General features: G+C 46.3%; 2 protein-coding genes across 2 annotated transcripts in view; one reads left to right on the top strand and one right to left on the bottom strand.

The window, feature by feature from the left end:
• The window catches only part of FZD3 (frizzled class receptor 3), a 330,881-nt gene extending 314,836 nt beyond the window's left edge, over positions 1 to 16,045 (bottom strand). The window contains exons 1-2 of the mRNA XM_069605695.1: positions 15,923 to 16,045; positions 6,750 to 7,246 (exon numbers count right to left, since the gene is read on the bottom strand). Coding sequence (XP_069461796.1) covers positions 6,750 to 6,947 — 198 coding nt within the window. The 5' untranslated portion in view covers positions 6,948 to 7,246; positions 15,923 to 16,045. The remainder of the gene's footprint in view (positions 1 to 6,749; positions 7,247 to 15,922) is intronic.
• Positions 16,046 to 16,372: 327 nt separating this feature from the next.
• FBXO16 (F-box protein 16) overlaps positions 16,373 to 22,178 on the top strand; it is a 621,955-nt gene continuing 616,149 nt past the window's right edge. The window contains exon 1 of the mRNA XM_069605696.1: positions 16,373 to 16,542. The gene's annotated coding sequence lies outside the window, so the exon portion shown is untranslated. The remainder of the gene's footprint in view (positions 16,543 to 22,178) is intronic.

Genomic DNA, 22,178 nt, shown 5'->3' with positions numbered 1-22,178 from the left:
CCCTGTTTGGTCTGTCTTAGATTTCCTTAGCATTATCGACATCCCTTTGTCGCCCATACTGATGTCTTTCCTTGCCAGGTCGTCTCCTGCCACCGTATTCCTGGCCACCAGTTCCCCTATTCTGAAAGCCCCATAATACGCTAGCGCAAATGCTGCCCGAACAGCGCAGTTTCGTATATGTGCTGCTGCATATATTTGGTAGCACTTTCAGTAACATTATCAACTTCCCAAAATTGACCGGCCTTCTGCTATCTGGCTTCTTCCCCTCTAGCTTCGCCCATCCCCTCATCGCATATTTTATCTTATCGATGTCAGTCGGGTCCGGTATGCCCGCCACTTTTGCGGTATATGCCACCGCCGCTAGGTGCGCTGCTGCCCAGCTTTTCTTTTTACCTTTGGCAAATGCCCCTTCCAGAAATTCACAGATTTTTTCCATCGGTATTTTTTCCACCACTTTTACACCTGTTGCCAACAACACATCTTTTACACTCTTTGCGTACTGCTTATCAGTCTTGTATGTCAGGGCATTCCTGGTCAGCTTGTCTATGACCCTTTCCTTTTTCCGCTCTTCTTCCACCACTTTTGAGTCGACCTTGAGGCCAACCGTGCCTTCCTTTCTAGTGCCTCCAACGGGACCCAAGCCTTTCCTGGCGTGGGTGTTTTTTCCTGGTCAGCGTCCAGTCTCTGCTCCCTGAATCTCTCCCACTGAAAACGAGAGATTGCATCAGCCACCACATTTTCTTCCCCTGCGATATGCCTCGCTTTTATGCATGTATTTAATTTTAGGCTTTCCAGTGTGATTGCCCTCACCAATTCCAACACTATACTGCACAATGCACTTCCCTTATTTAACACATGCACTACTGCCATGTTGTCCGACCATTCCGCCAACTCCTTATTGCCTAGCTCCTTCCCCCATGCGCATAACGCGACCCATATCGGGAAGAGCTCTAGTAGCGTTATGTTCTTTGTCCATACCGCCACCTGCCATGATTCCGGCCACTCATCTGCACACCATTTTCTCCCCAGTATTGCTCCAAAACCAAAGCCACCGGCTGCGTCAGTGAATAACACTCTTCTACCTTCCTCGTTCACTGGCGAGCGCCATATCACTGTACCCCTGAAGTTTTCCAAAAAAATCGGCCCAGACTTCCAAGTCTCTCCTGATTCCCCCTCCTAGCCTGACCCTGTGGTGCCCTTTGGTAGCACCTCTTGTCTTCAGCTTGCTCCTTCTCTGGAACACCTTTCCCTGCGGTATGACTCTTCCTGCGAAGTTCAGTTTTCCTGCCAGTGCTTGCAATTCCTTCACGGTTGCCTTGTTTCTTCCTCGTAGCTCCTGTTTTGTCTTGAGTAGCTCCGTCACTTTGTCCTCTGGGATCCGACACCTCCCCCTGTTCGAGTCGATTTCTATACCTAGAAATTGGATCACCTGTGTTGGTCCTGTCGTTCTCATCTGCCAGAGGAATGCCCCACTCACTCGTTATTTCTACGAATTTGTCCAGTGTTGCCTTGCACATGTCTGCCCCTTTGGGGCTGACAAATAAAAAGTCATCTAGGTAATGCACCATCATGGACTCCCTCATCTCCTGTGCCACTGCCCATTGTAAAAATGAACTCACCCTCTCGAAATATGCGCATGAGATGGCACACCCCATTGGGAGGCACTTGTCGATGAAGTATTCCCCCTCCCAATGCATACATAGCCATTTTTGTGATCCGCTGTTGACTGGCAAAAGGCGAAATGCCGATTTAATGTTTGCTTTCGCCATCCATGCCCCTCCCTCTGCTTTTCTGACCAATTCCACTGCCTCTTCGAAATCTGAATATGTTACTGTCGCTTCGCTCTGAGCAATGCCGTCGTTCACAGAGGCCCCCGGGGGGTAGGATAGGTGGTGTATCAACCTGTATTCCCCTTCCTCTTTCTTCGGCACCAGCCCTAGCGGAGAGCACAAGAATTCTTCAAAGGGTAGGGCCCTGAATGGGCCCTCCACCCTCCCTAGTTCTACTTCCTTCCTGATCTTCTTGGTCACTATCTCTCTGTTTTCAGATTCTTGGGAATGTCTTGCGCTCCTTGGCCGGTGAACGGGATGTTAAACCCCTCCCTAAAGCCACGCCTAATCTGTTCTGCCGCTTCTTGATCGGGGTAATCTCGGAGCCACCTTTCCATTCTCTCGATCTTTACCGGGGTAGCCCCTTTCCTGCCCCAGTTCTTATTTCCGTGTCTCGTCTCTTCTGCCGCTCGGGGCTGCGGCTCTTGTGCACTTGGAGCTGCTGTGGTCGCCTTTGCATCTCTCGCATTTGTGGCTGAATTTGCACATCCACCCCCAGCTGCATGGTACCCCTTTTTCAAAGCTCCTACATTGCCCTGGTTCTGTTCGAGCCGTACCCGGGCTCCCACTGCCCCCACCTTGTGTTGTTGGGGGCAGGCTGCTCTGCCATCCTCTCTGAGGCCCGTAATTTCCGCTCCGAAAACTCTGTTCCCTATATCTGTCGTAACTGGAGTCGTATCTTCCGTTACTAGATCTATAATCTGTCTTGTAATCGCTCTGCCAGTACTGCCTTCTCTGCTGTCTGCCTGTATTCCGCTCCTTGGAATCCCATTTTTCTTTCAGCACATTAAAAACGTAGAGGTTAAAGTTTTCTGCGTCCCAGCCCATGTCCGGGAAGCAGTCCATCTCCTTTCTGAACTCATGGTCGTACTCTAGCCATGCGTCCCCACCAAACGCTGCGTGGACCTTCAGCACCCTCTGTTGATAAGCAACTAACGCTACCCCGTCCTCCGGGAATTTCTGTAATATGATTGTCGACATTATGGTAAAGGCCGACATCCAATTATCGAAGTTCCTCACTACTGGCCCCTTTTTGAGTAAACTCTTTTCATCTTCTTTCATGTCTTCGACTGCTACATTCATCCCCCTTTTTTGGCAATCTAATAACGTAAATATATCGATCAACTCTTTTCTCCAAATTTTTTCCTTTACCTTGTCATTTATGTACCAGGCCATCGCTTTCATTGACCTGCCCTGTGCGTCTTTACCCATGGTTGGCCTGCCATATTTCGTCATGAGTGGTGCCTCATTCTCTACCGCTGCCGCCGTTGTTGTTGCCCCTGCCCCTATGTTTGGACCTACCGTCGCGCCTTGCAGCGTCGCTACTATTGCCGCTCCTTGGGGCACTGGGACTACTGGTGTCCCTTGCGGCGTCGGGACCGGAACTTCCTTGGGCTCATCTGGTGCCCCCTGTGGGGTAGGGACCGGGGCCTCTCTGGGTTCTATCCCTGCCCCGCTCCGCTTTTCCTTGCTCAGCACTCCTTTCCACTTTACCCAAGCCTTTAGATGATCCCTTTCTTCATCCTCACTGCTGGATTCCTCTGAAGAATTTCCCAACCATTCTTCCCTGTTTTTCTTCCCCTGTCTGTTCTTCCTGTCGTTGGTTCTGGGCGACTTACCCGAACCCGTGACGCAATTTTTTAACATCTTTACTATTTTATTCCCAACATTATTATTCACAGTACCTTTCTTTTTATCTTTCTTCTTTCTCTTGATCATCGTCTCCGTCTCCTCCTCTGTTCTTCCTGATTCTGCTCTCCCCCTCTTCTGTCCTTGTGGCACTTCTTCCTCGCCTTCGCTGCTGCTGTGTTCGATGAACAGTAGGGGGATGTTGCCTTCGCCCTTTCTTCTTTCTGCGTTACGGGGCCCGGGTCATCTATAGCACTGAGGATAATAGGATCATGCTTTCTCAGCCGATGTTCAGAGTCCATAAGACGTGTGGCAGGCTTTGCATTAAAGAAATGTGTAACATATTTACAATGAAGAGCACAGTGGTTGGGTTGACAGCTTCAGATTACTTTACAAAAAAATTGCATCGAAAATCTGTAGCACCGACACTAGCCCAAGAGGCTTGCTTGGTCTGTACAGTGTGGACAGCCCGACAACCTGTCTGGAAACCAGGTGAGCACACGTCACCTGCAGCCAAACTAGATTTATTCCATTCAAGAAACTTGATCTTATCCTAAAAGCCTCCCGCTTGAAACCTGTGCTCTGTAAGTCACTGGTCATCTCCACAACGGCTTCTGGAAACAGCGTGCGCCCTGCCCCGCCCCGAGGCAACTCTGGAAGACGAGGGTGAGAATACAGAGACAGCAGCAATGGACAGGGACCATTTTAACCCCATCATAAAACCATTACGGGAGGCCACCTGTAATTTTAAAGGTGCACTACAAAGGGAGAAGTCAGTCATAAAACACCGTTTTAAAAAGAAGAACCCCCAAACCCCCCGGGTTGTCTGCGGGTGTCACGCCTTTGCATACTTGGTTAAAATGGAGACAAAGAAGGGGGGGGAAAGGCAAAGCAAAAATACAACACGAAGCAGAGAATTCGACCTATTCTGACGCCAGACACTCAACTCCAATTGATGTCTGTTACAAACACGTGAGAATCAAGTACATTGGTGCTGCGTCACAGAAAAGAGCGCACTGTCTGAGAGAACACAGATTCATCCCTGGGCACTTCCGGGCTGAGGAAAGGAGGTATGGCGGCGGCCAGAGCTACCAGTCCAAATGCATTCTCTTAAAGCGGGCCTATCTTTACGCGCATGGCTTTGATAGAGCTTCACTGTAGTCAAAACCACACCCCGTGTCTTGAATCTCTGTTTATCCCAAGAACCACTACTAGTACACCTGCTTATTTGCTGCCCCAGTACTAGGAGTCAGTACTAGGCACCCACCCTTGTCAGTGTCTGCTCTATACATCCATCCCCACTACAGCATGCTATGCACTTTTTTCCAGCAGCAGCACTTCCTTTTTTTAGACATGCAGCAGCACTGCGTCTTGCTCCACACTTCTTCCCTGCCATAGTCAGCTCAGCTCCACACACCCAAAGCCTGTTCTTTACTGCAATCCCCATTACAACCTGTGCAACAGCTTTAGCCCAACTAGAGCATGGCTGCATTTCAAAATCGGTGCTATCCCCATGCATGCTCTACAATTCTAGTTTCAACACCACAACACAGCCTGCTATGTGCTAGCACCAACACGCTGTGCTCCGCCTCAGATGTACACTACCACAGCCTGTGTTACACTTCCCACTGCAGCTTTCAGCTTATGCACTCTGCATCTACCATAGCTCCATATACAGTCCCACCACAGCCAGCCTACATTAAAAACCCCACCAGTCTGCACTGCACACCCAGCTTCAAGAGTATGTACCACACGTTGCGCCCGCACCAAGCATGTGTTGCTTTCCACCCCCACCATAGCCTGCACTACTGTTCCACCACAACATGCTCAATTTTTGCAGCACCCCCACAACATTCTCTACACTTTCACTATAAGAAGTCTGCTCAACCCTTCAGTCCAAACCATAATCCTGTCTAAGGCAAAGATTCAAATCGGATCCAGTAAAATATGAAAGCACACAGCCTGTTAATTGGCGGTCGATACAAGTTAGTATTCTACACCCATTGTCCAACAAATAAAACCACCCTCGCCATTTGCATGTTTTAAAACTGCTGTTGCAAGTCGGTGCAGTAAGGTCAAAGGCTGAATTAGCAAGAGTCAGTACTATCATTCAACACAGGCACACACAGATATGCAATGTGGCTGTACCTGCACTGCTGTGAAATATACTGTGCCCCAAATTTGGCACTGTTCACAAGCCATAAGAGCCATTTTCTACATGTTTACCATCTAATCTTATGAAAAGTTCCCACAAAAATATTTTGGACGACTTGGGGTTACACAGATTCGGTGGTGGCATCAGGTATGTAGTTGGGAGAATAAAATAAAATAAAAACAACGTAGTTAAATAAAGGTTCTATGAACGTTTGCTGCAATTTTTCGCTGACCTACACTCTGACCGATTGTTGCACTTTATTTGCAGCAAAATGCAGGGGGAGACCCCCACACCCTCTCCTTACTATTGCCACCAATATATATACACACTGTGCCCCCACTTACCATATGCATTTTGCCACAAAAAAAGTGCAGATCAATACGTCAAACAGGCATTCGGTTAAAGTGTAGGACGGGGAAAGTGGGCTAGGCGGTTAAAAAAAAAGCAGGTGCTGGTCGTGGGCGTTACGGTCAGGTTACTTCAACAGAAAAACAAAGCTCCCAAAGCATGTGCTAAGCCTTCTGGAAGACTCCACATCATTCAAAACAGTCTTGGGTGCAACAGTACTTAGCCCCGCCTCACTCAGTACAGTATTTCACAGCAGAACAAACCCATTGCTTGCAAAGACAAACAAAATCATTCTTCTGCAACAAGTTACAAGTGTTGTCACTTCCATAATATGTATTGCCACCGGCATTGTTAACACTTGGTGAAAACCAACAAAGAACCTAGGTGCACCTATGAAAGACAACATCAAAGCACAGGATAAGTGCATTAATCCACCTGTCTGAGGGCCGAAGAACCATCAGCCATAAACAATGTTTTGCCAACCAACAATAGGAATTTACAAACACAGAATGCCACGTAACTGGTTTTCAAACAGACAGAAATATGCATAATTCTTTCTTAATATACACCACGTGTAATACGCCCAGACAAACAGGACAAAGAAAATGATAGCCTGTCAAAGAAGCCGGCGACAAGTAAACGGCAGGAATTGGCTGCAACCACCCATGTCTAAGCTACAATGCAGACCGCACTGGTCAAGAACATTCTACGGAGTCTGCTCCTACGCTGCGTTAGAAGTTCTCGATAATCAATATTTGTGCCGCTTCCCCATGAGATGTAAGCCTTACCTCCATCGCCAATGCCGCAGTTTGCTGGTCATAGTGATTCAGAAGATTGGGCATGAAGGTGGTGTTATACGGCAGGTCCTGGCACATCCGCAAGGTGATGGGCTCGCATGCAAACAGGCTGTGTCCAAGGGCGTGACCCACAACAGTCAGAGGCCATAGCCAGCAGAAGACCCAGAGGGTGCCCATTCTCCTATACATGCTTCCTGCAGATGTCGCTCCCAGCCCCTATGGGCACTCTCGGGAAGGATGCATGCAACTCGCCCTGAAAGAGGAGTTGCTTCTGAGGCCCATTCATTCAGCATGTGTCAGCAGTACACAGGAGGTGCCACCTGCCGAGATCCATGGACTTTCAATTTCCAGCCGCACAGTAGGTCCCCCGTATCGCCTTCTTGACCATGCATCATTGCAACCCAGAGGCTATCTATCCGATCACCAACATTCCCCAAAAGTGCAGCTCACCATCATTCAGGACCATAGACTGCTGTGGCATTCTTTGTCTGGAAGACAAAAAAAAAAAAAGAATAAAAAAATAAAAAATTGGAAAACAGTTAATGAAACTTAAAGCAATGTTTTCTATAAACCATAGGAACATGGGAAACATCATGTGGTGCCTTTTTACATTTTGTACAGAGTGTAGTCTGCTAGATCACGTTTTGACCAAATGCGGGAATCAGGATTTCAACCCAAATTCCTAGTCCCCAAGTGAATGACCACAACCCATTGCTTCCCTTCGTTATAAAGTCTATGCTTAAAGAAGACACAATTTATTTATTTATTTATATAGCGCGTAGACAGCCCAGAGGCATTGTGGCGCTGTTACTTGCAGGAACTTAGTTACAGGGGGTACAGGATTGGTAGCAGTAGTTGGCACATTATGATTGCTACAAACATTAGTCATTACAGCTCATGCATCTTTGGTTATTACATTACAGACAGTGTGCTGCAAAGATGTTTAGGTTGTTATGGTGGTAGAACAACTGACCTTCAAACATCGGTTTACTTTACAAATATTGGTGCTATTTCACAGTTTCCAAAAGAAGACGCAGTTGAGTGGCCTTAAAATTCATAGAATTGTACAAAGCTGCACAAAGATGGTGACTTTTCAACGAATGAATTCACATCAGTATACTGGGGAAGCATTAGGCACACTATACTCCTCTCAAGCGGCGGACAATTCACACAAGGTGCAGGGAGGTAGAGTACTGGCCCAGCATCGGCATCCCTTGGTGCACATGTCAAGAAACCGGGAATGCCAACCTTAGCCCCGTATGGGCCAATAATCGTGAGGGCTTTCAAATCATCGCCTAAGTATGGTGTGGCACCTCTTGCTTGAGTTCCAAGCAGGTGGACAATGTGAGCAGAACACCTAGAATACCATCACGCATACATCTACTGAACCGTTAAGACTCTGCAGTAATACCCAATATGCAGGGCTAAAGTCGAGGGTACACGCAGGTGGACGGAGTTCCCCCAGCTAAAATGGGAAACATTGAACTCTCCCTTGAATTTATTAATTGGATCGAACTGCAGTCGTCAGGTTTGCCAGCTGTACACTTCACCACTGCACTATATAACCAGACGGAAAATAAACAACTAAGGGGGACATGTCCCATTTCAGTACTGCATGTTCCACGGAAAGCATTTGTATTGGTTCTTGTAATTTAAAACATGCACACCTTTTAACATTTTCAAAAATACTATTAGAAGAAAATATAATCACTTTCGGTTTTGTTTGTGTGTTGATTTTATGAAAGGCAAATGACATTCATCTTGTGCAATTTGGGTGGTTATGCCAATTTAATGACATGTGCATATTTCACCTTGATGTGCTAATTTCTGGCAACGTCACATCCCATTACGTTTGTTTGAGTCCCCTACTTTTATTTTTAGGACTTGACTCCTGCCAATATGCACAATGCTGTGCGACTTGTCTAGACAGACGTAGTTGGACCGTTCTGCTTTACATAAAACAAATGAAGGACAAAGGCCTGCGGGTTCTGGGTGACCTACCTTTGGGAATCGAGGCATTCATAAATATTTTGCTGGGGGTGGAAAAGAAATGTCATTCACGCATATAGTAAAACCTGAGCACGGCGTCTGACCAGGTTTGATAATATGATACAAGCACATGGAGCCAACTGTGCAAAAATACATGTTTTGTAGTTAGCTAAAATGGCAATAGTTAGATAAAATGGCAATCGTACATTTTTGTTGCTAATGTAATGGACTTTGCTGTTACGGAACCACAAGGCTGCTCAATGGACAATATGCACACAAATAGGAGGTGGCTTTGGCAGAATGTGTCCCGTATGTCGCGGTGAGGGTAATTATTCCAAAGAAGGATTTTAATCTAGGTCATGATTTTTAGCAGGCAGCCAATCTGCGTTTTGGGTTCTCTGGGCATGCATCTTTATCAGACACGATAGGCTTCAAATTATCAACATAGTAAAGAACAATAAAAAAAAAAATGTTTAAAAAAATGGCACTTGTACAGTCAATGGGATGGCAGCTAGCGCAACTCACTGTGAGGGTCCATGCTTTGGCAGGGTGAATAGGATGCACATATGGCCACGTGCATCAAGGCCCCAAACTTGCTGCTCTCAATTTGAAAGCCAGGTGACTGGGCTGTAGAAAGACAGATATGACAGCAGTCTGAAGATTAATGTGCTCACTGGGTCAGTAGGATAGCAGATATCCCAGCCCACTGTAAGGGGTCACAGGGTATGTAGAATGGCACATATAACAGCACACTATGATGGTTCATGTCCTGACAAAGTCAGTAGGGTGGCAGATATCCCAGAACACTGAAGGTTCATGAGGAGAGAGGGCTGTAGAAAGGCAGCGCTCTGTCAGGTTTCATGCCCTGACTGGTTCATTAGGTTGGAAGATATCCAGCACACTGACGGTTCATGCCCTGACAGTGTCAGTAGGATGGCAGATGTTCAAGCTCACTGTGAGGGTTATGATCTGATAAGTCATTTATAACGCACTTGAACACAAGTGTTTCTAGGCGCGACAAGACAAGGAGGGGGAAACAGAAGGATGACAAAACAACGATCTTACTAGGCCTTGTGTCATTCATATCGTGCAAATGCAGGGAAGGGGGAAGTGCGAAGTGCAGGTAACCCAATAAGTGCTGCCAGAGGGTGGCTCATAAGTGCAGAGAGAAGGGACTGTAGGATTGCAGATACCGACCATTAAGTGCTGGGGAAGCCAGGAGGCAGTGCAAGGGCAACTGGACATGCAGGAGGCTGGGCCAGAGTTCAGTCGTTTGCCCAGTGACCAGTGCGTGGAGCAATCAGGGACATCAGCAGGGGAAGAAGTAGAAAGAAAGTGGAAGCGATAAGGAAAGTCTTGAGTTGCTTCTGGAACCGGAGGTGGTTCTGCTCAAGTTGGGAGAGTCAAGGAGGCTGTTTCAGAGGGAGGACTTAAGCCGAGGAAAGAGATCTGTCCACCACTCTCTGCTTGACGAGTTGGACATGAATGAGCAGAGAGCTCGAGAAGGAAGATGTTTAGGAAGAGAAGGTTGGAGGTATTGCACTCCTAGGCCCCAGAAAGCCTTGTGGATGATGCAAAGGGTCTCAAACTTGATCCTTGAAGCCACAGGGCTTGAGATTGAGTGAAGAGATTTCCAAGCTGCGATCCCTGGGCTTGAGGCCAAGGACAAGTCTTGCAGTCCTGTTCTGTATAAGTTGTAAAGGCCGAAAGAGCAGAGACAGGCAGATTTAGAGGCTGTTGCAATAATCCAGCCTAAAGAGGACCAGGGCTCTGGAGACAGTGAGCTTCTGTGGGAAAAGTGAGAAAAGGAAGAATACCTCCGAGGATGTAGAATACCTCAAAGATGACACCAAGGTTCTTAGCCTCACAGGAAGGAGCAGCAAGAGGGCCCAGGGTGGGCGGCCAGAGAAAGAGAGGAAAGGATGAAGTGAAGTAGGTGTCCTGATGAGGAGGATCTCAGTCTTACTGGTATTAAGGAAGCGATCACTGGCGGCACACCATTTCTGAATTGATGCCAGACAGTCTGGAATGAGAGAAGGAGCAGACATGGCTGAGGGGAGACTGAAGGAGAGCTGGGTGTCATCAACATAACACTGAAAGTAAGAGCAGAATGTAGTGATGCAGTGGGCAAGAGATGCCAGATAGTGGTTGAAAAGCCAGGGAGAAAGGTTAGACCCCAGGGGGAACGCCACAAGTAGAGCGAGAGATAGAAGAGAGGAAAGACCCCAGTTGGACCTGGGAGGATCGGTCAGTGAGAAAGGAGGTCAACCAGGTCAGAGGCTGACCAGTGATACCCAGGTTGTCAGGAAGGCGAATGAGTAGGGTGGCATGGCTGACCATGTCAGAAGCAGAGGATAGATTGAGGTGAATGAGGACAGAAGGAAGATTAGAGAGCAAGTCTTCACAGGTGTTCAGGAGAGCAGTTTCCATGCTCCTGGCAGCTCTAAAGCCAGACTGGTCATGGAGACACCCAACAGATTCAGTATGCAGATTAAGCTGGGAGATGGGCAGCTTTTCCAGGAGTTGGCCCAAGAAAGGAGGGATGGAGATCCGGCAATAGTTAGCTGGAGAGGAAGGTACCAGTGGCAAAGGAGTTATTACAGAAATCAGCCCAGGGTGTCGATACGGTCCTTGATAGTTCTGAAGGAGCAGGGGAGATCCTGCTTTGAACAGACTTCATAGATCGGACTTGTCTAGAAACATCAGGGGTGAACAGGGAGGAGAAAGGAGGAGGAGAAGGGGCCGAAGACAGGCCAGGGGTGGCAGAGGAGGAGGAAGAGTAAGAGAGAGCAGACAGGATGTCCTGAGTTTTAGTGGTGAAAAGAGAAGCCTGGGCCGTGCAGAGGGCATGGGAGGGAACAGGAGAGGTAAAGACTGCAGTAGGATTGGCCAGCTCCTTGCAGATTTTGAAAAGTTTGGCCGGGTTGTTAAATGCCCTGACTGTGTCACTAGAATGGCAGATATCCCAATGCACTTAGGGGGTTCATGCCCTGGCTGGATCAGTAGCATGGGATACACACGGAGGGTTCATGCCCTGACTGATATCACAGCGCATAGGACCACCATGTGGCATGATGCACTGTATACTTCAATTCTCGGTGAATGAACCGATTGTCCATGGGTTTACTGCTGCCACCAGTGAACAGAATACAACAAGGAGTGGCAAAGAAAATGAAATCATACATTTGGTTAAATGTAAATGTCGCTCTTCGTAATATGGCTCTCAGTTTGCATTATTCTAACCACTCCCAATATTTCCACACCAAGAAACTGAGGCAAATGGAGACGAGGTACTGTGCCCAGGGTTGTATGATGGGTTCCATGCCTCGTGTGGTTTGTATGTGCAGATAACATGAATTTCGGGGTGCTTTCTATGGATGCGGGGTTCGGAAGACGCCTGTGTGTTAACGTGTGCAGTGCTGGAGTGAACTCTGAGATTTCACAGTGGCCATCTGCACCATGGGCCCGTTTTGTGTGGGTCCTCTTGTTCTGCTCCTCTTCCAGCTCACATGTTGTTACATGGGGCCACTTTAAAAAAGATTTCCAGCACCGCTGTTTGTTCCAAGTCCGGCCCTGTTGTTTAAACGCTGTGTGCCTCAGTGAGTTTTTACACAGCATATTCTAGAAGGCCGAACTATATATAATGACAATTTTACACTGTCTTAAAAAAATCATCAGACTTTCGAACAATCTGGCACACCTCCTCGCAGAGAAGCGTGCAACCTGCTGCCAATTGTTTAGCAAATGTACGATTAACCAATTTGGAACATGCCTAGTTTACTCAATCCCTGTTGTTCAGCATCATACGATATTCCGAAGAAAAGGTAATTTCGAAATCTCAAAAAGAGACATTTCTTGGGGTACTACCAATCTCTGCACAAGAACGCCTTCTGAAAAAGGTCATTTTTTCAAATTAATTATTTTGCAGAACGGGGGCGCGTGAGCCTTGGGTAGCGATACTATTCCTTTAGGCCGGGTGCAGAGAGGGGGAAAGGTTCTATTTTACACTGAATGGATTTCTCATCTCGGGATTGGGGGAGGCGGCGTAGCGCGGTACGGGGGTGTAACTAAGGCAGCGTCACTGCCTGCAGACCAAAACAGACTTATCTGAATGAGGAATTATTCCAAACAAATATGCGCCTGTCTCCTACTGTTTGTAGTGTCAACAAAGCGGACATTTCCGCAGGTTGGTGACAGAGAGGCCCGCCATCAGTGCTGCACCTTCGCGTTGGCATGAAACATACTCGATCCCTATCTACAACTGTCCCGTTGACCCCCAGGCTCACTACCCCCCCACCACCTGCTTCTGATGACATTACAAACTCCACCCAAACACACCCGCAACCAACACACTGCCCCAATGGTCGAGCAGCCTTCCAGGCACAGCAGAGCACACTCTACAAAATGTGTGATGTTTACTGTGGGCCACGATGTAAGAACGAAGTGTGCCCCGAACAAGCCATGCAAGCGACCATAAATCAGGGGTGCCCAGCCAAGAAGAACCTGGAGGTTTGTGGCCATGTTTACATTTCATCAAGTCTCTCGAGCGGAGCACGACCTTTTGACGGAGGGGCTGTTTGGGCCCACAACTATACAACTCAACTTTCTTTCAATTACAGGCACACTCTTCAGCTTGTTTGGAGACAACAAAACTATCATAGAGTCTGAAGACAAGATGCTGACCAGCAAGGTGTAGGTATATAATGTGAAAATACCATGGGACTGATCTGTGGTGCAGTGGGTTAACGTACGAACATTGACCAACGCGCTAAAGAACAGCATTTCTTTGAAAGGGATATTTCATCACCAGTTTCTTCATATGGAACACAAATCATTTTATCAGGGCTTCTTGGTTACACAATTAAACAATAGAGACAAGGACCAGAGACACAAGAGGAATAACACCAATGGGGCACACGGCACTAACTATCTTCTAACTCAACCAACGCATGGGAACCGGCACAATCTCACTGCCTCAACGTCCCTGAAAACATTACCTGGGTCTCAAGTTATTGGATCACCGTTTTTCTGTTCAAATTAGAATTCAGATGTCCAAAGCCATCTCACACCTTGGGCTCTTGGACAGCACCCTCAGGCCTAAGTGGAAATGAGCAGACATTATAGGAACAACCTACGCTTCGTCAAGACCTGCTAATGGGGCAACGACTATGACATGACGAATAATCTAGACTGGTCACTTCTCACAAAGCAGCATTTACTGCAATGCCCACACACTGAAACCAAAATAGGCGCATCATCAAGGCCCAAAACCCAAGCTATTTTATCAGCTACCCATCAAACTTCATTGCTCTCAATGCAAGCCAAGTACATCGCACAAACTAGACACGCATATGACATTTCCGTGAGAGGACGGTATGCGGACACTGCTTCTATAGCAGGCTATTATTCTGGGCTTTTGCCTGTAGCTTGGTTCTGGGGTGAAACAGGCAGATACGGGTCTGGAGCAGGACTGTGACCACTACGGTGGTGACTGGCGGAGTATACATATTGGGTGGGATAAAACATAATCTGCAATTCTCCCTTCTTCTGCAGCTGCTAACTCTGAAGAATAAAGTGAGCAGCTTATTTTAGTAAAATGGGAAGGCAGTGATTGATGCATTAAAAGGATAAAACACAGCACGAGCTGGGCTGCAAAGCAAGGGTTTCAGTGTTGAGTAACTAAGAACATCTAGACATTTAAGCATGGGACTCGTCCCCTCCCCCGAAATGCAAAACGAGTGGCTATGCATACATTCTACTGAATGTATTGCATGGGTAGATTCTATATAATCAATAGTACACACATGCCCTTGCTGCTTCACCCTTCAAGGAAATCACAGCCAGTGCATGGTGTACTGGATGCTAGCCATATACAGATACTCCAATTAATGAAATATAGTACTATCCTGAGCTGCTGATAGCACGGACATATCCTTGGTAATTCACTGTGTGCCCACATACCTCAAAATTATGTTAGACACACAAACTGGAATTACGGAGCACGTGCAATTTCTGGAAAACGCATGGCAGCCCCGAAGGCTGAGTGTGTGGTCATTGCAGAACATGACTAATTGGTAGCATTAACAATTTCTGCCTAGTGGGTAGTATGCAAAAATGAATAAAGTCTATGGCTTGGCTGTATCATACGTAACATGTGGAACACAACCCCAGCTGATCAGGTGCATTACATATAAAATGTCATTTAAAAGTATGCAAAAATCTTGGGGAGACATCACATGCATATATTTTTGATTTCAGCGATGATTCTCTCTAAACACATTTTTATGTAAACAAAAAAGGTTCAATATATATGGATTTAAATCTTTTTATACATGTTTTGAATAACGTTAATATTTTTTTTTTGCATGGGAGTAGATGTGTTATGACTGTGTAAGCATAACAGGTCCCAGGAAAAGGATGTTGATGTTATTTATAGACACTTTCCCACACCTTGCCCAGTGCGGGTATGCACGCTCTCTGTCTACTTGACAGTAGGTACACCGCCTGGGAAAGATTTCATGCCTAGGTCCTGTGTAGCCAGTGTCACGCGCATTAATAGAGCACACGGCCATAGCAGGCCTTTGTGTCACCAGGAGCGAGATATCTTATCCGCCATAGAAATGGACCCGGTGGGTGCACCGGAGCATGGTCAACGCTAATGCCAGGCTATAGTAACTGTAACGAATAGCAGCACTGATTGAAATAACACACATATGTAAACGGTGCCATCTACTGAAAGCAACGTGTCCTTGGAGGTGGCATAGGTGTACTTGGCGATGCTCAGGTCAGGGGTGACGATAATGTGGGTATCCGTGGATGCTGGGTCTCGGTGTCACTACAGGAGGCGTGTGGGTGATTATATAGGGACCTGTGGGTTATAATGCAGGTGCCTGCAGGTTACGATCACACATGAGCCCCTGGGCGACGATAATGCGTGCAAGGGGCGGGGATGCCAAGAGGACCCCCGGATTAGGGCCCGCGGTGAAGATGACATCACGGAGGTAATGGGGGGGGGGGGGACAATAACGGCGATGAACGGCGCCTGCCTCGCACTGCTTGGCCCAGGCGTCGGGGGCCAGCTGGGTGCAAGGCGTGCGGTGAGCCGATACACACACCCCTGACCCGAGCGCTCGTTGCCGTGTAAGAACCGCCCTGCACCGGGCCGCCGTACTCACTCAGGCCGAGATCCACCCCTCGCCGCCCGCTCTCCGCAGCAGCTGTCTATCCCCCTCGCCGCGGATCCCAGGGTGACTCCGAGCGCGACTCACTCTCATTCAGCGGCGGCACCAGGACGGAGCAGGGGGAAGGGCCTATCGGGGGAGGAGCGTGCCCTGCCCACACTAAGCAGCACTGGGCGGGGGAGCACTCCCACAGACTTCACACCCTCAGGCCGGCCCTGCGTCTGCCGCAGAAGGGTGGCTTCGCCGCCCGCCCATAGCCCGCTGTGGGGGGCGGGCCTGCTCCTGACTGAAAAAAGGCACCAGACGCTTCACTTCATCGACAAAGCCCGCTAGGGGGCGCCTGCACGTTCCTGCAGCGGGGACGTCACAGCTAAACAACGGGGTGTGCGTTGACGAGTGCGGCGAAGGGGAAGGCCAATCAGGGAACATATTGTTGTTGCCATGGGAGCGGAGGCGTAATGTCAAGCGCTTTCGACCTATGAGTGCTTCAGCCGTGTGGGGAGTTCGCAGGTGGGCGGGGTCTAGTTTCCCCGGCAACGGAACAAACGCCTCGCGACCTTCCCTCTTGGCCCCCATGCTGCTGTTTTTAAAGGGACACGCGAGGAAAGATCCAGGTAAGGACGCGCCTTTCATTCACGATAGATGAAGTACTGTAATGCAGGCCTGTGTAGTACGGGGATGCCCGCATATGCTGACACTGCGCTTCACGTGAGTGTAGTAGTAGATGCATGCGCTGCATACTCGGGATACTCCCCACCCTAGCCCTGACGCTTTCCGGTATGATCTTGTGGGACTTAATCAGCCAGCTGTTTCTTGATTCCTGGCTGGTAGCAAGCAAGGCACCCAAGTCTGTCCATACACTCGCTCAGTAAGAGCAACCAACTGAAGGCCAACAGGGATGGATCAGTCTTAGCTAGTGGCATTGCTCTGGGCAGCCTTCCATTCCATTGTATGTCAATCAGTCTTGGTCCTGCCCAATAGGATTTGCACCTTTTTTTTAAAAAGGTGCAGCACCAGGCTGGGTTATGAAATTGGGGGCGTGAGCTACCGTTCTTCGTGGGCGGGGCTAAGGTGTGCCACGCCTGATTTTAAAGCACACATTTAATAAAATTTCAAAAACATATTTTGACTATGATATAGGTTCGTGGATACACTGGTAGTTCCTAAATCTGTAGTTATTTACATTTAGTTCTGGTTGTTAGAACAACATGTATCTGTTATTATCAATGTCATAAGTTGCCAAGTATGTTTAGGTTCCTTAACAATATACATAAACGCTGCCCTTTTAAGTTAGGTGTGTCCAAAGAAAATTCAAAGTCTTGCTCAAATAATGTATGCTGTCATTCTCGCTATATAGTCATCCCGCGGATTGCCTCAACAACGTATTCCTATGGTTCCATGTCATAATGTCGCCACAAAAATCTCGCCATGCAAAAATATCGCCGAAAAATTGCCGTTTTTTGTGGCGACATTATTGCATTGCGACTGTCCCCATATATATGGTCACCCAAATAATATCGCCACGATATTTTCCTGGCGATATTATTTACGGCGACCATATATATGGGGATATTATTACCTGATACCATTGCATTGCTATGTGAAACAAGTTCATGCTGCTGAACATTATATTCACAGAGTGGGGAGAGCGGTAAAGAGATGGATAGAGTAAGCAATGGACTGATTGCACATGTTGCATTTGCTTTGTGCTGGGAGAGATGTCCAATAAAAGGGCTGCATAGCTGTCAAGTGGCTCCATGTCATGCATGACCCTTTCAAAGACAGTACTGGTGTTAAACATTACATACTCGTATTTGTATTATTAGAGGAGTGTTCCTTAAGCACAGGAGAATCTGGGAGACTTATCAGTTGTATGATAAGTGGCATAAACGGTTATCTATTTATTACCACAGTTCGTATTTGATATGTGCCATGGTTTTGTGAAAACATTGCATTGAAATGAAACTCATATTAGTGACTTCCTTATTGTTTTTTTTAATTTAAAACACAGTATGGGCATGCTTTTTTACTTACCATATAATTTGGTAAACTAAACTATAATGTAACAACAAAAGAAATTAGAATGAAACAAGAGGAAAGGAAAGTATGTCCTCCAGGGTTATACTGCTATTCTTAATTTTGATTTACATTTCTTTAATGTGATTCTGGATGAGACCAGTCAACCGTACAAAACTTTTGAATGCAGTCACAACAATCAAAACAGTGCCTAAAATCAGACATATACACATCAAAAAAAGGAAAAACAATATTTTTGAATAGTACACTCTCAAATGATTCTCAGAATCTCACATTTAAAATCAGTATAAAACACTTCCCTACAAAAACATATTCTAAAATACCTAAATCCACAAGCAAGTTATAAGTATAGCCTACTTTCTATACAAATATACAAAATGATATGTCAACACATGCCAACTAACTTAGTCTCATTTCAATGCAAATATTCATAGCTCTCGTATGTGCAAGTACGCAGTAAAGAAGGGTGCAAATATACAGCTTCGATATCATAGGCTCTTAACAGTACAAATATAAATTACCATAATGAATACCATCCTCCGGAGCATGGCCTTTGCCTACGATTACTATGCCGATTTAATAGAACAATTCTATTTATTCACCACATTACATTTAAAACAGAATCTACAATTTTTCAAAATAAACAAACAATCCCCTAACCTCAACGAGATATTGATTATCCCTTCTAATGCCAGCAGTTTTAACGTTGCTATTGTTAGGAGCGTTTCCTCACAACTTCCTCACCACTGGTCAATCTATAGAACATATCTCTGATGTTCACATAGTCTGGGTTCCATAAGAATCTATTCAGAAGAGCCAGCCACTGTACTTGTGACGCCCCACATTCGATCAAGATTTTAATTCAGGAGCATATTTTTCAGAGGTGGAGCACATTGTTTGAAAATGTAGTGTTTCTCTCAGGTGGTCCAGGATTACAGTTGGAAAACTTGTCCACAGACATTACCTCCAACTCCATTTATCCTTGTCCCAGTCCTTAGTTGTCGAGGAATTCTGCTACTCTGCAGTTATAGAGGCAGCTTTTGGTACCAGAGGGTACACAGTATACTGAGGGGACATATAGATTTGTTTCATTAGTGGTTCGTTTTTAGTTTAGTTTTAGTTTAGTTTATTTATTTATAGTGCACACCAGACCCTGGGGCATCAGGGCACAAAAGATAGGAATATGTTCAGCTTAGTTACAGGGTACATAAGTACATGATATACATAAGAATATACAAGAACATCAAACAAGCTACGATATACAGATATATACAATGTGAATTACATGATCGAGTAGCTTAGTTACAGGGTGCATAGGTGCATGGTATTCATAAGGAATATACAAGAACATCAAACAAGCTACAATATACAAGTATGTACAGTGGGAATTAAGTGGTCGAGAAGCAACAAGGTCATTACAGTGTAAATTACATGATCAAATAGCATAGTATTGGGGTGAGCGCAATACATCCGGAAAGCAGTTCAAGCACATAGTAAGCAATTCAGAGAGCAGAAGGGTAGGCGTCCAAATAAGGGCATCAAAGGTATCAAGAGAGAGGTGATGGTCTGGGTGATTAGATATCATTTTCTTTTAGCCAGCTGGTCAGATTCTGTCTGAATTTAGAGAAGGGCTGAGGTTCTCTAATGCTAGGGGGTAGGGAGTTCCACAATTGCGCAGCCTTAACTGGGAAGCTATGTCCTCCTATAGACGAGAGTCTTATTTCCTCAGATTTGGCATGAGTGGCCGAGTGTAGTGAGGGAGCTCAAACCAGTGTTGGAGGATTCGGGTAAATTCTCCCCCCTAAGCAGTTTATTTAACTAATAGGTTGAAATGGTAGAATTTGCAGCATAGGTTTTGATTTAAAAAAAGCGGTGTAAAAAGACATTTATGGACTATGCAGGGATTGTTGTTCCATATTTATGGGGAGGGGCGGGCTGCGAGAAGGGGAGAATGTAACAGTGCCATTTCCTAATTGAATGTGCTATGTGAACAATTGTTATGTTGGTTAACATCTCTATGAAAAACGAATACAAAGATATTGGTAAAAATAAAATCCATACAGTAGAGGACAAACAGCACACAGAAGCACTGTACAAAATGTTAATGATACATCGCCTGTAATATATGTCAGTACAGCCACTGCGAAGCACATATTCATGGTTTCTATGTCTGATATATGCCAGCATTACCCTTTCAAACAGGTTACCATGTTGTCTGTGACCAAATATATGGCAGTATTGACACTGTAAAACACTTTCATAATGGTGCCCTGTCCACAATATATCTCAGCAGTGTGACTATAAAGCACAGGTTCATGCAGCCTGTGTCTGATATAAATCGGCATTGCCCTCTAAGCATGTTTCACTGTTTAGTGTACCCAAACAGGAAGGCCAGTTTTACTACTGTAAAAAACTCATGATGGTATTGAGAATTTTGGCCAGGATGTCGCTGTAAATCCCATTTATAGGAAGGCCCTCATATTCATGGTGCCGGTGCGCCACACATACAAATGCTCTTGTGCAAGAACATGCATAGGCACAAACACACACTGCATTCACATCATGCACGCACATAAACACCCCCCCCCCCTTTTTTAAACTTAGCTTTTCAACATGGTGTTGCCAGTATCTTTGCTCCCTCTGGTCCAAGGCTACTGTCAGTCAATCCATACCAGTATGGTAGGCTGAAGAGGCTGCAACAGAGGGTCAAGGTGGAGGGGCATTATAAAAACTATAATGGCACCTAACCCAAAGATATTTATGGGGAGGTGAGTTCAGGGGATGGATATTGGCAGGCATTTACAAAATGTAAATGGATAAAGATAAAAGTAGCAGTTAAGCATTTTGTTTCTGATATGATACCACCATTCTCTGCTCACCTTTGGGCTCCAGCCAATGTACAGGGCCAGGGGATTGGGAACAGCGATGGGCATGACACAAAGCTCAACTGACCATGTTGACATGCTTGGGTTACATGCATTATAGTTTCCAAAGAGGCGTGGTGGGAGCGTCCAGAGTGTAATTGCTAACTGCTGTGTCAATGCAAGTCAGGGACTATGTCAGGGGAGTGCACAGGGACACTGTGAAGGTACCTGCGGGCAACATAACTCCTTTACCCCCCAGCTCTGCCTATGCTCTCTGACAGATCCCGTAGCTCTGCCCCAGCGCCTCTGATAAGAAAAATAGCACCAGTCACAAAGAGACTGGCAATGCCAAAGGACATGCTGCTGGTTCATGATGCATGTCCATCTGAATTTTACCATAATCCCATGTAAGCCTTAGTGGTGCTATAGTTGGTGTGTCAGTGGGCATCAAAAGGGAAGTTGGAAATTGACTACAAATAGTAGGCCCTGAATTTGTGCCTGGCCCTAGCAGAAACATACATAGCATACCATAATATAACTAGGCATACGAGCTGTAGAAAGAATAATTTGTGTTGCTAGAAACTAATAAATGCAACCTCCATTCTTGTTTCCATTGTTAAAATGGTTTTCCATAGTTATCGGGTGCAGCAAAACAAGAGGTGATGGCTGGAAGGTTTAGAATGTGTGGTGAAAATACAGCCCCATCGTGACAGAGATTGAGAGGCAGAAAGTTCCGCTTTGCCGCTCGAGAGGACTGCTCGTTTGCTTTTCTGCAACAGTGTCTCTTTGTGCACTCAGAGGACTTCGTTATATTGAATCAGCAGTGTGTGTTCAAGCGGATTGCTTTTTCTGTGACACCACTTTGATTGACACCCTTACCAAGGCCCCGCCCAGAGCCCGCCCAGGAAACAGCATGCCTCCGTCACTACAAAGTGGGCCTTCATGCGCACAGCGCGCGCGCACGAGCAAGTTCACGGATAAGTTCTGCTTTGCCACTTCGCCGCGACGCAGTGGCTGTGGCTTACCCCCATATGAGTTTCTTGTGATCGGGTTCCCATAACCTGTTTTCACTAGCCTCCACTAGACGGCTGAAGCAAGGGAAACCTCTTTTCAGGTTGGTGTGATTTGTGATATTGACTGTTAAAGAGCAGTAATCTGTTCATGGTATTCGTGCCTTACTCTTTAAAATGTAATATGCCAGATAATGCTGTAAAACTCAGAGAAACATGCACGATTCCAAAGATTTTTCAGTCTCAATTACCACCTTTCACTCTTATCTCCTAGGCTACCAGATAGCCAGCAATCTGCATCTCATAGTGTGTTGTTGCCGCAAAAAATTAATCCTGACC

Source organism: Ambystoma mexicanum, chromosome 4p (assembly GCF_040938575.1).
Source record: "Ambystoma mexicanum isolate Mex_15411 chromosome 4p, UKY_AmexF1_1, whole genome shotgun sequence".
NCBI classification, from domain to species: Eukaryota; Metazoa; Chordata; class Amphibia; order Caudata; family Ambystomatidae; genus Ambystoma; species Ambystoma mexicanum.
The sequence above is the reverse complement of the archived record's forward strand: the minus strand, read 5'-3'. Positions and strand labels throughout refer to the sequence as shown.